Source organism: Cucurbita maxima, unplaced genomic scaffold (assembly GCF_002738345.1).
Source record: "Cucurbita maxima cultivar Rimu unplaced genomic scaffold, Cmax_1.0 Cma_Scf00010, whole genome shotgun sequence".
Lineage (NCBI taxonomy): Eukaryota > Viridiplantae > Streptophyta > Magnoliopsida > Cucurbitales > Cucurbitaceae > Cucurbita > Cucurbita maxima.
Window position 1 is genome coordinate 2,892,074 of NW_019272026.1, and position 17,445 is coordinate 2,909,518.

Genomic DNA, 17,445 nt, shown 5'->3' on the forward strand with positions numbered 1-17,445 from the left:
ATATGAACTATTTTCTCCCACTTTTTAAATTAATAAATTTTATATTTGTATTTTTACATAAACCCAAAAAAGATGAGAGAAATTATTTTTCATTTCTGCCTCTTTGGAAACCCAAAGTCATTTACATTTATTTTCCCAATATTAATTACGCCTAAAATTAGCCTATTATTCTTTGAGAAAAAAAAAATAGACACTTTAAATGTGTCCGGGTTGTATCAATTTTAATCTTAAAACTCTCTATTTCGTTAAATTATATTAATCTTAAACCTAATCTTAAAAGTATTGCATTTGTAATGCTCTAATAAGTTTCTTTTTGTACGCTTCTATTGATTTTTCAAATGGTTGACAAAAGTGGTCGTGTTGACTTTATAATTGATTAAAAGACATTTAATATCGTTATTAAACGTAATCTTGATTACCCTAAGAAACACTATCGTGGTAACATCAAAAGTAGAAATAACTACAACAATAGGCGATGTAAAATTGATAATTCTGTGAAGAGTTAGTAATGTTAACTCGTAAATTACAGTACTCATACCAATCTCGTGAGATGCATTTGAGAATTGTCATTTAAATTATATTAAAAAATGTTCGTGAAATCGAAAAAAAAGAAGAAATAGGGTTCGGGTTGAGAAATTGGCTTGGAATTATTAGAATTAATTTCCAAGGTGTCTTTATTATTGGCCTCTTTTATTAAGTATTTATCTAAGCTTTATTTGTTTTAAAAAATTAATACAAAATAAAAAATACACAATCAAATCATTTTTTAATTATGATTTAACTGATTTAAAATTATATAAATATTGGTTTAAGAATTAAAACTACTCTTTACGTCAATTGACTCTTTGTTTTAGCATTTAATGAATAAATTAACACATTATCTAAACAAACTCAATAGTTAAATAAAAAATTAATCATATTAATTATTACTTATTAACTAATAAGTTCTCCTTCATGAAATTTAAATTTATATAAACAGAATTTAAAAAATGGTTTAATTCACTTTGAATTTATTAGACACCAAATTGAAATATTAACATTAAAGTTTTTTTTTTTTTTTAATTTAAAAATGAAATAAACAAATCTCAAAATTTGAAGAATTGAAATTGTAATTTAATTTACTAACAAATTTTATTTTTTTAAAAAAATACTCATTAAAACTAATTCTATAAACTATACCAATATTATATATATAAATTTAAACTTTTAATTATGCCAATAATTTACATGTAAATTGGATAAAGTTTTAATTTTATGATTAATGCGATTTATGTAAGTAAAATCAAGGGCATTTACGAAAATTCACTCCAATTCACTCCAAAACTCTAATGGATAAGTAAAAAAAAAAANTTAAAACAAAAAAAAAAAAAAAAAAAAAAAGAGGAAAAATGCTTGGCGTGATGCAATTAAATTTCTCATATTTATATTCCGATTCTTTTTTTTTTCTTTTTTTTTTTTCTGATTTTCTCTGGCTTTTTTATTTTTTAATTTTTGCTTTGCATCAAGAAGATTCCAGAATAATTTATTTTGAACTAATATATAATTTAATTTATTCTCATTTTTATTCTCTATATATTTTTTTCTCCCGAACTTTAAATAATTAAATAATTATGAATTTAAGATATTGGTTGGATAAGTTTTTTTTTTTTTTCCTTCCATTATTACAATTTTTTAATTAATGTATAGATTAGATTTTTTTTTTCATTTGTGTTAAATTTTTTAAAAATAAAAAAATTGTAGTCGGTTTATGGATTGACATTTTTTGTCGGGTCAACCCAACCAACAAAANAACCAAAAAAAAAAAAAAAAAAATTATCTTATCTTACCCGACTTTTAAGATTTTTAATAATGTGTCATCATTTTAAATATTTGATATTTGAAATTTATGACATTTTAGATATTATATAACCTGCATCGTCAATAAATATTATTTTTTTAAAATAATAATAATAATAAAATAACAATTGACAACTGACAACTAAATCTGAAAAACGGATGTTTATCTAAATTAGTTGAACTATGTTCGTTTAAGTAAGTTAATTAATGTTAATATGTACTAATTAATAAAAATGACACCGTTGACCCGAGACATTGAATCTTTATTAACCAATATATATATATATATATATATATATATATATATATATATATATATATATATATAATTTATTTATTTATTAAAGTTAACAAATTTCCAGGAAATTTCGCATGGGTAGATGATAAACATGATTAGTGTCGTTAAAATCTAATTTAATCCACATGATTATTAATAAAATATTAGTTTATTTCCTAATGGATCTAATTGGTCAAACAAATGAAATAATTATTTTAAAATTAAATATATTTTTAAATTACACTATTAAATCCACAAGTATTATAAAATAATACTTTATTAAAAATAATTTTTACATCCTAAAAAAAAACTAAAATGAAGAATATATTATAATTTGTGAGTTTTTATTTAGTTTTTGAAATATGCTTTTATTTTCATAACTTTTTTTTTATAATAGTTTTCACATGAATTTTTTTTTTTAATTTTTGAGTCAAATTAAGAAATTTTTAAAAGATAATAAAACTCATATAAATTATTTTTATTTTAAAGTAAATAATAATAATTGATTAAAGATGAAAAAGTAAACACCTGGTCCATAGCTCATATAAATTTAGAGAAAATAATAATAATAATAATAATAATAATAATAAATAAATAAAAAGACAATAACTCGATACGTCCCATCGAATAATTAATATCCGCCTCCCTTCCAATTAAATTCATGAAAATTATTTAAATAATAATAATAATAATAAATATATATATATATATATATATTCAGAAATTCAGAATACAAATTCCAAGGAAATTACATGGGAGCATTTTAAAGTGCTTTCCAAACTCTTTTTACCGTGGGCCCCACGTTCTGCTTTGTCAGATATTTTAATATTATACCCTCGTCCATATTAATTTCCACGTGGACACACCCAGATTTGCATCTGAGCGAAACACACTGGATTGTAGCTCCAACCCCCCGAATCAAACTGCAATAAATAAATAAATAAATAAATAAATAATCAAACTAATAAATAAACACGTGGATACGTTTTCTCTTTTATTTTCCCTTTTTGAGTTCTAAATCTCACTATTTTTTTTTTTTTGGAATAAATAAGATATTGTATGAAATTGTCCAAATGGTTTTAATTTACCATTTTAAATGTAATTTTCTTATTATTTAAAATATTTCAAATTTAGCACCGAAAAATAGGTCAGGATCTTCACATACTCACGAGATAAGTCTCAAGGGAACTTAGACCCCGTATTTATTTTTAACCCAATTTTATGGCTTCATCAGATTGTCGGCAAGGTTTGCTTTCGCCAATACAACATCGTCAGTGCATGCATGTTCAATTGTTGCGACACAACAACGTCGCATCTCATGGTCATCTCGTTTTTCAACAACACGACCCGTGCATTGTGATGTCATCCCCTGTCTCGAGACGCATTAACCATCTTGACTTGTTCAGACGCATCTATTAGGAACTGACCCATGTTGTTCCCTGTCTCGAACAAATGTGGTAAATAGTTTAGCATGGACACAGGAGAGTACAATGGTTGAACAGTATCTATCCATTTTTTTAATTTTTTATTTTTTTTTTCTCGAACATCAGGGAAGTTTCAATTATTTATGAAGGATGGATCTATATTTATAAAAAAGAAATTAGAGTTTATTTATTTTTGGTTGGAGCGTGACTGTCAAATCCTATATATTCCTCTCTCTTTCTGTTTCTCTCACTTTCCCTCTTTCAGTTTCTCTCTCTAAAGCCTTATTTTTTTTTTTTTTCTTATCTATTGTAATTCTCAAGGATTCAGAAGGGGGCCTGTTCGGGAGATTCGATTGAAGCGGCGATCCCTCTTTTTTTTTTNTTTTTTTTTTTTTTTTTTTTTTGTTCTTTCCATTGTTCTTTGGATTTCTGTGTATTTTGATTTTGTTTTCCCCCTTTTTCTTCTTCTTTATACTGCTCCTCGTCCTTGGGACCTTCTTCTTTTGTGAGGTCTTCTCATTTCAATCCGTGTGTCTTCTTCTCTCCGAATATAATGCTCCAGATTTTCAAGGTACGAACTGTTTTTATCTTTTCTGAATCTCTTTTGCTAACTGCTGCTTCGTGTACGATTACAAAAGTAATTCATAATTAATCTGTTTAGTTCTTTCTGTTTTCGATTTTACTTGTGGATTTGGGAGTTTCCTTTTTCAGTTTGATGCGTCGTTTGCGTTTCTGTTAGATAATGATCTTGATTTTATCCATCTGTCTTGTTTTGGAGGTTTTTGATTCTGTATACTCTCTGATAGGAACTGATTTGGTTAGATTTTGTGGAATTCGTGGTTCAATTTGAAGTTTCTGGCTTCTGGATTAAGGATTTGTGATGGTTGGGGAAGGATTCTGGAATTCGGAGACGAGAATCCTTCCTAATCTCAAGATTTTTGTTGTGCGAATTGAGATTTTGTATTTATTTTAATGCGTAGATGAGTTTATAGGTTGAGTATGCATTCGAGAGGATTAATAATGCTGTCTCTATTGAGGTGCCCTCATGGGCTCATATTTCTGCATCATTGACTGGTTTTTTTGGGTCTTTGGGATACCTGTTTGGAACTCTGAGCCTTAGGTGGGTGTCCTCTGAGCACATTAAAAAAGGTTCCCTTTTATGGAAATGCTTCTGCTTTTTCCCCATCTCATCATACATCAATTAAAAAAATTATACTTAAAAACCTCCTTCTTTGTTATCTGATTCTTCTGTTTCAAAACTGGAACGTGGAGGTCATGATTCCTTTCTACAGTTCTTGTCTCATGTGCTTAAATTAACAGCAAAAAAGAAAGAAAAAATTACCAAATGTTTCTTCACATTTATGGGTTCTCAGTTAGGCAGAAATTTATGAATTACCAAGAACAGTCGTTTTCTTTTCCTCATGGTTTTCTTCTTCTTCTTCTTCTTCCCATTGTTCTTCCATGTTCTGATGCAGAGAAGGTTCTGATTTGCTAGAATCCTGATCTGTAAAAGCATGGAGGGCGACACATTTTCAGGGCTTGGCAGTAGTGCACAGATTGATACCAAGATTTTACAGACATTTCAGAAGAATTTTGTTCAAGTTCAAAACATCTTGGATCAAAACAAGCTGCTCATCAGCGAGATAAACCAGAATCATGAATCAAAGATCCCTGATAATCTTAACAGAAATGTGGGTCTGATCCGAGAATTAAACAACAATATCAGGAGGGTTGTGGACTTATATGCTGATCTTTCATGTTCCTTCACTAGATCCATGGAAGTTTCTTCAGAAGGTGATTCCAGTGGAGCTTTGAAATCAGATGGAAAAGCAGGCCAAAAGAGAAACAGGGCTGCCTAACCCACAAAATTCATCTTCTCCATTCTTTGGCGTGTGGGAGAGGAGAAAAGGCTTTTCTCGTCTCTGTCAAAAAAACAAAGGAAAACAAGAAAAAAAAAAAAGAAGGCTAGTATATCCATAGATTCTCTGTAACTTTCTTGTATGATTTAACTATCTAGCTTTACTTAGTTCTTGATCATCACTCTTCTGGGTTGCTTAGAGAAAATAATTGTCCTGATTCTGTATTCAATTTCTATTCTGCCCTAACTATGAATCTTCTTGACGAAATTAAGCATCAAATTCTCATCTGATTCGATGCCTTGTTCCTGAAAGAATCCTATTTCCTGTTTTAGTTTTTCACTGAACCTTTAACATGAAACAAGAAATAAGGATCATTTGGGCCATAATCTGATCTTCCTTTTACCTTTCTGCTTCAAATTTCCCTTCCATGAAAGCTATGAACTCTCATAGGTTACTGTTTTGGGTCTTCTTCTATGAAAGCTATGAACTCATATCTCTTCTGTTGCTTTTCTCTTCAGAAAGTTTACTGTAAATGATCTTTACTGTCCATGATTGAGCTTTATTACAGAGGCTTTCTGTTTGGTTCTTCATCACAATGAAGAGGATCATTTGCTTTCTTGACTCTTGTTTTTGGGGTTTGCTTTGCAAATTATAGTATTCTTTGGGGACTTCAAACAAAACACTGAGATTTAAAGAGACAAGAGAGATGTGAAAACATCCAAAGCCATTCTGAACTAGAAGACAAAGTGCCTTAAGAAGGGGCCTGTTTTGTGGGTTAGGAATGAGCTCAAATTCCTCAGCCACTCTCTTTTTCTCTCTTAGCTTACAAAACTTCCTTGATAATGATTTGATTCCTCAACCCTCTCATTTCCTTCTTTATCTTTTTCATTGGTCTTTTTCTTCCTTTTTCTGGTGGACCCTTTTCATACAAACTTGATTTTATTGTTTCAAAGAGTATAAATTGTTCTCATGATGTTTGTTGTGTAGTTGAGAGATCTAACTATACCTTTTTTTTTTACTTTGGTCGAAGAATTGGATGCTTTTCAATGTTTTGAACTAGAATCGTTGATGACTGAATTATTGACTTTTGAGATAGTAATTAGTGTCTTATCTATTGAGTTATACTCGAATTGACCAATGTCAATAAGTTTAGATTTGTACAAGTTGTAACAAACGGTATAGTAGATATTGTCTGCTTTGACTCGTTAGATATCGTTGTTAGCCTCATGGATTTAAATGTGTCTACTAAAAAAACGACTCTGAATTGAACTTCTCAAGAATCGTTCTCATCCGATCGAATATTCGACGTTTGAGATAGTAATTAGTGTCTTATCTATTTATCTGTTGGAAAATTAGGGATGAACCCAATAATCAAACTTAAGAGATAGGTTAAAATCGAACCGAACCGAACAATTAGAATTGTGCTTACATAGTTCCCCTAATTGAACATTTATTGGCATTGATGTTTCCTTCTAAAATAGAATGGTAAAGAAAGGTTACAAAAATATTCGGAGGAAAGTGGTTGGGAAAGAGATTGAAAAGGGGTATTTGTTTGAATTATTTGAGTTCTACTATGCCTATGGCTGTTGGAATATTTTAATCAAACAATAATAATCCACCCACGTGCCTTTCAAATTTAATTTTTTAAAATAAAAAATGACCTATTATGGATCCAATATCATATTAATTAATTAATAATAAATAGAATTAAACCATTCGAAGTTAGCTCCAACTGAACTAGGTTTACGAGCAACCATTTAACTCTACTGTACTTCATTGTCAAAATTTTATAGCTGTTATTCTATAGTTTATTTTGCTTTTTTGTTTTCACGTGTCTCGATACAGTTAAGTCAATGTATTCTGTTACTTTCTTCACCCGTTTAAGATTACGTTTTTTTTTTGTTGATTTGTCGTTTTTTTTGGCGCCAAAGTTAAATAGAACTTCAGAACATTAAAGAGCGCCAAAAGGATTTATAATTAGATTTGAATTGGGGTATTTTTCTAATAAAATAAGATGAAAACCCTAAAACGCCCCTCAGACGTTTTTCCCTTATTCCTATAAAATCCCAATTTGCGCCATAATCCTCCACCGAAATCTTAGGGTTTCTGTAATTCCAAAACCCTCCTTCTCCATCTTGACAATGGCGGCCATCTTCTCATTTCTGCAATAATTTTTCTAATCCCCATCCCTTGCTCTAATGTCGCGAAACTACGGCGACGCGAGGAAGATCAAAGCGACACTCAGTTCTCGTTCACTGTTCTGCTCTCTCGCTCTCTTAACTTTATCAATCTTTATTCATAGATGAATTGTTGTTTCTTAATTTATTGTTTTGAGTTACCACGATGATTTTTAGAGTTTCTACAGAGTTTGGATGTTATCGTGTGAACCAAATTAACTTCGTATAATGTTTGTGAAGACGAGAGCGTTGTTTTACATGCGATGTTTCTTCCCCAACGTCCCAAGGCTATTTCGATTTCTTTGCTCTGTTTTAGAAGGATAAAGAACAGTCAGGATCGTATATTATAATGTTTAGGAATTGGATTACGAGGGAGAGGTTTAGTGTCTCTTGCGTGATCTTTTTGCATACGTTCATGTTATTATCACTGTGAAGAGGTAGCTATTTTTTACTATGCATTGAGATTTTATTTTACACAGTTTTCCATTCGAATTGCTGCTGCAAGTAATCATAAAGACTTCTTAATCTCATTGAAGTTGATTAGTTAAATCTACCAAATTAGTTAATATATGCTATGGTTGATCACTGCTCGCAATCCATTGCCTTGACGTCTTACACATATGTATCGTTTTTGTGCACTGAATATTCTGTGAACTATTTTTCTTCACTGCTCGCAATCCATTACGAGGGAGAGGTTTGTTTGATACTATTTTTGGTCCAATATTGTCATCTTTACAGCAGGTTGGTTATATTATATCAACTCTGTGTCTGAGGATGACGAAATGGAGTTCCTCCGTACTATTATCCTTTGTGAAACTATTTTCTTTTCACTGCGTAACACATGGGGGATACATGTCCACGGTTTGGAATCCCACAATTTCTTAATCCTGACTATTTAATGTTCCATGTAATCAATCATGAGGCAATCTACTTTTGTCATCTATAAAGCAAATAGGATACTTCTATGCCAAATTTGTGTCGGAAGATGACAACATGAATTGTGCATCCTCTATTCATTTTGAAAGACTGGAAATACCTTCCATTTTTCAAGTAGAGGTTGCACAAACACACTTCTAATGCCTCTGTCCTTGAACTGAAAATCCTTTCCGAGACTTTGATTATGGCTCCTTAGACTTTTTTTTTTCTTTCAAATGAGCGATGTCATTATCGAATAGGTAATATATTTCAGTCATCCATAAAGCAAATTGGTTATTTCTAAAACCAATTTTGTGTCGGAAGATGACAACATGAACTGTGCATCCTCTACAGTTTGGAAGGTTGGAAATCACTTTCTTCTTTCTTGTAGATGTTGTCACAAACACATTTCTTCAAATGCCTCTGTCTGCACTGTTGATGTTCTTACAATGTTGTAGATATTGGTTTCTTTGAAGTTGATATCAAACTCATAAACTGAATTGATGGAACTTAGTTAATTATTTCAATTTTCTCTGGATGTACTAAAATCAAGTTTCATTTATTCAAAGAAAATTGTTTTGTTTTTGTTTGAATATAATTTAGGATGAAACGACCTAGATTCATCGCTAGCAGATATTGTCTTCTTTGCTTTCTTTTTCAAGTTTTCCCTCAAGGCTTTAGAACTTTATTAGGGGAAGGTTTTGACACATTAATAGATTAAATGGGGCTTGTTCTACTCCCCAACTAATGTGGGTCCATAGGAAGTGGGTTAGATTCTTCGTCTCTCTACGTGCTATAATTCAAATCTCTACGTGCTATAATTCAAATTTTTGATTGATGGTATTTGTAAATGTTTGTATCCCTTTTCCTTCAAAACATCGCGTTCTTTCCTAGGAGCTTTCTGATTTAAATTTAATGTTATTTTAGTTGCTTGTCTTCCAAACTTGAGTTCTTCTCATCTTTACTTTTATCCGAAGTTAAATTTAGTTGTCCCGTTTAATGTGTGTGTGTGTATATAAATATATATTATGTATGTATGATGAAAGCGCCATGGATGAATGGACTATTAAACAGGTGAGAGAGAGGAGAAGTAGGAAATGAAGAAAATTATAGGTGAAAGAAGAAATGTTTAAATCCATACATTTATTACTTTCAGCAGCTTGCAGCAAAAAATGATGGATGAAGAAGAAGGCGGAAACAAAAAATTACAACTCAACCACGCTTTACCGGATCGAAGTTGGAGACGCCTATCACAGCACCCAATATTGCCACCACCACAGTTCCACCGGCAGCAATGCTGAGCAAGAAGTTCTTCAACGACGGGGAGACTCCAGGTCCTGCAGCCTCTGCAACCTCCGGAATCACCATCGAGGCCGTCAGAGCGGCGGCGCTAACTCCAGTGATGGCCTTCTCCTTTAAGGACGATCGGACTGCGACGAGCCTCCCGTTGGATGTCGGCGCGGCGGCGATGGCCTTGCGATACCTTGAGGAAGGAGAAGCAGGCAATGGATTGAAGAAGGCGTGGTTGGATAGTCTCTTGTGGGTGGCGGTAGTCAATGGCAGGGCCAGTGAAACTCTAGAAGTGGAAGCCATTGATGATTCGAAAGCTCTGCGAATTTCCGGAATTGGGGATTTTGGTTTCGGAAGTAGAAACTGGAGAGATTTTGGGACAGCTCGAAATCTTCATCGCTATCCGACGTGGCAACTTCGCTATGCCTTATTGGTGGATATCCTTATCCTATTCCTCTTTTTTTTTTTTCTTTTTTTTTTTTTCTGTAAAGTGATGATTAGATATTACTTTTTTTTCTCTTTTTTTTTTTTTTTTTTTTTTTTCTGTAAAGTGATGATTAGATATTACTTTTTTTTCTCTTTTTTTTTTTTTTTTTTTTTTTTCTGTAAAGTGATGATTAGATATTACTTTTTTTTCTCTTTTTTTTTTTTTTTTTTTTTTTTCTGTAAAGTGATGATTAGATATTACTTTTTTTTCTCTTTTTTTTTTTTTTTTTTTTTTTTCTGTAAAGTGATGATTAGATATTACTTTTTTTTCTCTTTTTTTTTTTTTTTTTTTTTTTTCTGTAAAGTGATGATTAGATATTACTTTTTTTTCTCTTTTTTTTTTTTTTTTTTTTTTTTCTGTAAAGTGATGATTAGATATTACTTTTTTTTCTCTTTTTTTTTTTTTTTTAGTTTTATTTTAGATTAAATTACCAATTTTGTTTCTAAAATTTGAACTTCGTACCTACCAAATCTCTGAAACTCTAAAACCATCCTAAAATTTAGTTTCAATCTTTGCACATTTTAAAAATATGAAATAGGATAATTAAAAAATGTAAATTATACACTGTAATTTAAATTATTATTTTTAAGTTTTAGTTCAAAACCTGAATTGTCTTCTTTTTATAATTTTTGGAGTACGAAAAATGATATTTGTCTGTAATGTGAATCAACATTCTGCAGCTTCAACCACAACAGTCCCCAATGGGTTGAAGATGAAGAAAGAAAGTGCAATTCATTTAGTAATCCATCCTCTTGATGTCCATAATTAAAATTCAAAACTTGTATAGAACAACTAACGTTTTACAATTCCTTTTCCTTACTGAGATGCAGCTCAAATCAGAAACTACATCTTCTCTACCCCTCTTGTTCCCATGAAAGCCATTGAATCAACAGGACATGATATAGCCAGCCACTTTGTTTGAGAGTTAAGAAAATGAACTGAGCGGAAAGAACGAACCTTCATCTCGAGGTTGTCGAAACCATGGGAGCTATTGAACTCACATAGTTGAGCTGGACTTCTTGAGGTAGCAGATGATACTTGATGCCCAGATCTTCGAAAATTTTCTTCAGCTCCAAGACTAGATCCGATCTGCGACTGCTCCGGTCACCATAGTTCTGAAAGTTTATGGTGTGATTGATGTATAGACTCAGTTTCATCTTGTTGACGTTCTCGATCTCCTTCACGATCACGCTGTGGTTCGGCCGCCAGAACTGAGGTTTGCTTTCAAGATATCTGAGAAACAATTCTTTTATGTCAAGCAAATGGGTACTTTGAAATGTTGTTTTGACAGATGCTCTCTATAAAAGATCTTTCAATCACAAGGCTTGGTTCTTTCTTGCAGTTTACCAACTAGCATAGAGAAACTGAATGAAACTTACGATTTTATTCTTGCTTTTAGGGCTCCAATGCTTTCAATTGATGTGGAAAAATCAACCGAAAAGTCGATCGAATCACTCATTTCGGGGCTCCTGTAGAAGTTACTGATGGGTTTGGTGGCCAGAACAGAATTTGGATAGAAGATTTTCTCATTGTCATATCTCAAGAAAATTGTGGTTAAAATGTTCATTTCTTCAACAATCATCTGCAAGTTAGTATTAAACCAGGTGAGATTGATTCAATGGAATCCAAGAAATTCTGAGTTGAGAAAGTTACCTGCACACCATCTACAACACACCGATCCCCCACGTCAAATGGATGCATCACGAATACGAATATGATGGCTTCGAATATAGTTTTGGCAGTGTTACCAAACATGAAAACCACCAGCAGAAGCTGTGATGAAATGAAGACGAGTACTTGTGTGGTCAAGAAACCCATCAGAAGTAGCCATACAATGATAATAACAATCAGTACAAATGCAGAAGCAAGCCTGTTTAGCTCCTCTATGGCAGTTTTGGTGTCGTTCAATGAGTGGGCTAGCGACTTCCGTTCGATATAAACGTTCACCTACAACATCAAAAATACATTTCTAAGGACCAGGTTTGTTAGTGGTTTGCGTAGAATTGTGCATTTGAATACAGGACCTCAGTTATTCTGAACAAAAAGATAAATGCTAAAGATTTACCAGCCAATTCTTAAGGGTTTTTCGCTTTATCTTCCCAGTCTCAACCCCTCCTTCAAACAATGGCAGCACATTATCAATTTCCTCCTTGTTCATAAAACGAAAGAGGTCCTCTTCATCAATATACCTAACCAGGCACGAATTAAAAGCATTAGTTAACAAAATTCTTTGAATACCATGGAGAGGGAAATTCGAGATCGTTCGGAAGATAAAATTCTCACTTGCTACCAGGTTTCGCAACGTTCCTGAAAATCTGGTAAGCTGCAGCACTTGCTTCCCATTCACTGTTAATCTCCTTGTCTTTTTGCTCACCCTCTTCCTCCTTAAAATTTTCTATTGTATTAGAGATGGTGGACAGCCCTGAACTCCTTATAACATTGATAAGCCCTCTCATGGTCCAAGCAGACACTTTTGCTTGCTTCATCTTTTTGAGTTTATCCACATCAATCACTTCTTCCTTCCCCTCATTCCCACCATCTCTTTCTTTCTTCAAATGCCTGAAGCTCAATTGCCCTGCGCTTGCCACCCTCCCAACCCTCTCGGCCATCTCCATCAGTGGCGGTCCTGATAAAATGCGCAGGATATATTGATGGAAGATTGATTCTTGAATTCGATCGAAGAATCGAGTGCATTGAAAAGAAGCAGCTAGTATCTTCACCAACAAAGTTTTCACCAGCCATAATCCTGCTCCAATTAGCGAAGCAGCAAGAGCTCGTGTAACATAATTCAGAATCTCATTGACTTTCTTAGATCTTTTGATGCTTTGATCAAATAATAGACCCCACGCTAGAAGAACCAAAGCCAGCCAAATAAAAACTATAACACTCTTCCTCAGCCCATAGACAAAATAAAGAACCTTTCTCTTAAGTAGAAAGTTTCTTTCAATCAAGAAAACCAGACAATTGATAAACCATTGTGAAAATAAACGGCCACAGAAAATGACTAATACCAAAACACACCATTTCCACAGTCCTAATCCCCAGATCTCTTTAGTCAGCAGCTTGTCTATTGTTAAGCTGGAAATTAAACACGCTGTTATGCACAAAAATGCAATCCATTCAATTAAAACTGCTCTTTTCAATTTCTTCCTTGATTTTTCTTTCACTTTCAGTTCTGCAGTTTTGTAGACTTCTTCATCATCTTCCTCCTCACTTCCAGTAGATCCAACCAATGGTGTTCTAGGAGTTATCGGAGCAGACTTCAAAGATTCTTTAGGACTAGTCGCAGTGGCTATCTTAGCTGGTGAGTCCATCTTCGGAGAGCTAGAGAATGGTGAACCAGATGTTGATTTTGCTTGAGCATTTTCTTCTGCCGAACTTGCACCATCAGGACAAGGCGGCTCTATTAGTCTTGATTTCGGTTTTGAAAACGAAGATCGAGCAAATGATGGGCGCCGAACTGCCGATTCGACAGGAATTTTTGGAGGTTTCAATGAACTCATTCTGGAAATCTCGTGTGAAGGAGAGCTCTCAACCACGGATTGCGGGATTGCGCACCTAACACTCCGAGTTTCTTTTGACTCAAAATCAGGAAAAGAAGCAACAGAGCCATTAGTGAGACCATTCCTTGCATCGACTCCTTCTTCGCCATCCAAAATCCGTAAAACAACTTGTTCCGTTCCTTTCTTATCCGCCATTTTCTTCTTTCACACCTCTAAACTAACCTCTTACTAACATAACATTCTAGGTTCAACTTCATGCCATAACAAAATTGCAGCAAAATCAAAACCTTAAATGCAACAGAAACAGTACCAAAGTTCAAATCAAACAGATAAACATGGCTGAATGCCACATAAAAAGCAAGAGGAATATTCAAAACCTGGCAACAAAAAACTCTAGGATTCTGACTTCACACCGCTTGTCGCGCCTCGAAAATACCTTCAGAAAACACAAGGAAAGTCAATAAGAGTGGCCACTTTCCATTGCTTTCAGACACGAAACTGAAACAAGAACAAATACGACTCTAAGAAGAAGATGCAGTGGTTGGAAACAGGTGAGAAAAACGGGGAACAGAGGGCGCCGCAAGTTCTTGACAAAGACGAACATGGAAGATGCAAGGAGCTGAGCACTGGACTGTTCCATTCTTGTTTCGCGGGTTTAATTATTTTTTTAAATAAGCTAAAACTAAATTACGGATTTGACCCTATAATTTTAACAAAAATTATAATTAAAAATCGCTCCACCTAAGTAATTTATTTGAATATAACTTAATTTAAAATATTTAAATTAAGTCAAAAGTTTCAAAATAAAATTAATAATTTTATTTATAAGTTTAATTTCTGAATTTTTATCTAGTAAATTTGTTAATTTTTATTAAATAATTATTATAATTTTATGGGAAAAAAGCACACATATTTCCAAAATCAACCATAATTAAAATAACCGCAATAACTATTTTTAAAATTTTATTGAAAATACAAAATAAATTCTAAACAACTACTTCGCTTTTTTTTATTTATTTATTTATTATGTTTTTTATTATAGCTTTATGAAAAAAGGTCTGGCATTGGACTATAGACACTGGATTTGCCACCTGGCAAAACAACAATTAAAAAAAAAACATTTATTTTCTGTAAAAGAAAAACACACGTGTGCCCTAATAATAATGTCGTGGATTAATTTATTCATATAATTTTATTTTTTCAAAAAAAAAATATTCTCCTTTTCGAAAATAAAATAAAATAAAATTTATAGCAATAAAGGTATTGTAAAGGCCATAATTTTAAAAACTGTAATATATATATATATTTTTTGTATGTAATATTATGATACATTTAAGAGGGCAAAAAGGTAATTGGGTCATGGGCTTTTTAGTAAATTTCAGGCCAATTTGGACATTTATGAAATATGGACCTAATCTTCAGGATTTGGGCCCATCTGGCCCAAACCCGTTTGTCACAGGCCCAGCCCTCATGAGAAGCGAACATTGGATTGAAGGTATGTACCAAAAATTAATCTAGCTATACTTTTGTTATTTCTCGTAACCCTCTATTGGACTTCTGGAACGAGTGTCCCTTGGAGCGCGGGGTTAAGTTACGCTTACTGGTATCCAAGTAATTCTTTCCGTTGCTTTTACTGCTTCCCGTCTTAATTAATGTGGCAGCATGTCTGTCATCCACTTATAATCCACTTCAGATAACCAAACCTCTGATATTTTGGTTTGACACTGCTTCACACCTAAAAAGAAACGAGTTACATATGAGTTAAATTCGGAGATAGAAGTCTTGATTCGTTTCTCAACAGTGAAGTAAAACTAAGTTCATGAGCTTATTATCCTAAGTCTGATTTTTAGACCTATTGATTATAACAACTGATTCTAGATTTGACCATTTAGGTCTTTCAATTGTAGATGTCATATTTGTTAAATGGTGTATTCTCGGAACTCACAAAGAAAGAAGGTCCGGGATTATTGATATATTTACCAATATACCCTTATACTCCATAAAAAAATGTGACTTAAAATATTATAGTTAAGTGGAGGATTGTCTTATAGGGGTGTACATGGTCTGGATCGACGGCTTTTGTTGATCCAACTCAAAAGTTCGGGTTGTTGGATTGTTAACTCAACCCAACCCTCTTTTTTCGGGTTATAGTTAAAAGCAATGAAAATTTTATGTATATTTATGTGTCATGTGCATCAGAATACTTCTCTATTATACATCAAATATTTAAATAAAGTATTTGAATTTTTTAAACAAAATTCAAACTAAATAAAAAAAATTATTTTTGATTATTTTTGGAAAGCGGTTAGTAGATTAGGACAAATTTTGTCAACCTTTCGCAATTATAAATTAATAATACCACCAAATTAAACTAAAGCCGGTTGGTCCTGTCGTCTTCGACCAAACGACACGTCATTTTAGCGTGGGTTCACGTCACGTTGACCTTTATTCTTCCTACTAGAGTGGACACAAAATACGACATGTCGTATTCCATTAAATTAAACTGAACCAAATATCCACTTAATAAATGGAAATTTTCAGCCTAACGCCTCTGTTTTTCTTTTCCGCCATTAAAACGACAACCTTCCTCTGCTTCCCAAGCCTTCTCTAGCCCCTACTCCTTGTCGTTTTGAGACCAAAAAAGTTAGAATAAATCAATTCAATTATTAAAAAAAAAAGAAATAATTGGAGAGAAAAATATGGGTTTCTTCCTTCCTTCTTATCAACAATTTTGTTTCTCTGTCCTCTGATTGTACTCTGTTTTGTCTTCATTCTTTGGAATCTTACAGTTTATCTCATTCAATGAATTAAAAACCTTCTTAATATTAATTCAATCCGCCATGATTGTTCTTCTTCTTGTTCTTCTTGTTCTTCCCAAAAAAACCCACAAAACAAATCTCTGTGATTTCTTCTTCTTCTTCTTCTTCTTATTCGGATCCAAAAATGAGTGATTCTGCTTCAAATCATTTTTCTCAACCAACGAATCATCCAGCAAAATCAAGCCTACCCATGTTGTATTACGGCCTTGTGGTAATCGGAACGGCGGCGATTGTGTTAGTTCTTTACAATTTCATCGTTATCATGTGGTGTTCCGACAACCGTCGTGGCCGAGCTTCGCCGGCGCTGGCTGGAAGTTATGCGGAGATGGTGAATTCAAGCCGTAGCTTGCAGAGCTCGAATAGGAATCTGTTGTGCAGCTTTAAGTTCAAGAAGGGGTCTGCAGCGGCGGCGGTGGAAGAAGAAGGGAATGGGAATGAATGTGTGGTTTGTTTGTCGGCGTTTGAGGAGGGGGAAGAGGTTAAGAAATTGCCGAGATGTCTGCATATGTTTCATGCTCGTTGTATAGATATGTGGCTTTTTTCTCACTGTGATTGCCCCCTCTGCCGTGCTCCGGTGGCGGTGCCGGGGTTGAGCAAACGCCAAACCGCGGCGGAGCAACAGGGGAATTCAGGGCATGGGTTGCCGGAATCCGGTGGCTTGGTTTGAAACTTTCTTTGGGAAAGAAAAGATGTTCATAATCTTGAAATGGGTGGTTGAATTTGGAAAGTTCGGATTCTCATCTGTGATGTTGTTTGTGTGTCCAATGGATGAGGATAAAGAAGAATTGGAGTTTTAGTTGGGGGTGTATTCATTAGGTAGGTCCTCTAGAGAGCCATTTTTTCCAATACCGATTTCAG

The 17,445-nt window shown here is 33.3% G+C and overlaps 4 protein-coding genes across 7 annotated transcripts; 2 read left to right on the forward strand and 2 right to left on the reverse strand.

Moving 5' to 3' along the window:
* The first annotated feature begins 3,768 nt into the window (after positions 1–3,768).
* Positions 3,769–5,686, forward strand: LOC111484884 (protein ELF4-LIKE 4-like). Of its 3 annotated transcripts, none has more exons than XM_023131522.1 (2): positions 3,769–4,108; positions 5,033–5,686. In XM_023131522.1, exon 2 carries the CDS (start codon positions 5,052–5,054, stop codon positions 5,394–5,396), a length of 345 nt encoding a protein of 114 aa, XP_022987290.1. In that variant the 5' UTR covers positions 3,769–4,108; positions 5,033–5,051; the 3' UTR covers positions 5,397–5,686. The 3 variants fall into 3 exon arrangements, with proteins under 3 accessions (XP_022987290.1, XP_022987289.1, XP_022987288.1); XM_023131521.1 differs by having other exon boundaries at positions 3,772–4,108; positions 5,018–5,686; XM_023131520.1 differs by having other exon boundaries at positions 3,774–4,108; positions 5,013–5,686.
* Positions 5,687–9,532: 3,846 nt separating this feature from the next.
* Positions 9,533–10,135, reverse strand: LOC111484883. Its single transcript, XM_023131519.1, has 2 exons — positions 9,693–10,135; positions 9,533–9,614 (listed from the first exon to the last, which is right to left on the reverse strand). The coding sequence occupies exon 1, from the start codon at positions 10,079–10,081 to the stop codon at positions 9,701–9,703; it is 381 nt and encodes a 126-aa protein (XP_022987287.1). The 5' UTR covers positions 10,082–10,135; the 3' UTR covers positions 9,533–9,614; positions 9,693–9,700.
* Positions 10,136–10,980: 845 nt separating this feature from the next.
* On the reverse strand, positions 10,981–14,395 carry LOC111484882 (mechanosensitive ion channel protein 10-like). Of its 2 annotated transcripts, XM_023131518.1 has the most exons (7): positions 14,289–14,391; positions 14,146–14,204; positions 12,549–14,055; positions 12,331–12,454; positions 11,919–12,212; positions 11,645–11,847; positions 10,981–11,498 (listed from the first exon to the last, which is right to left on the reverse strand). In XM_023131518.1, the coding sequence occupies exons 3-7, from the start codon at positions 13,961–13,963 to the stop codon at positions 11,225–11,227; spliced, it is 2,310 nt and encodes a 769-aa protein (XP_022987286.1). In that variant the 5' UTR covers positions 13,964–14,055; positions 14,146–14,204; positions 14,289–14,391; the 3' UTR covers positions 10,981–11,224. The 2 variants fall into 2 exon arrangements, with proteins under 2 accessions (XP_022987286.1, XP_022987285.1); XM_023131517.1 differs by having other exon boundaries at positions 12,549–14,204; positions 14,318–14,395.
* Positions 14,396–16,711: 2,316 nt separating this feature from the next.
* LOC111485020 (E3 ubiquitin-protein ligase EL5-like) lies at positions 16,712–17,254 on the forward strand. Its single transcript, XM_023131711.1, has one exon. The coding sequence runs from the start codon at positions 16,712–16,714 to the stop codon at positions 17,252–17,254; it is 543 nt and encodes a 180-aa protein (XP_022987479.1).
* Positions 17,255–17,445: the final 191 nt, after the last annotated feature.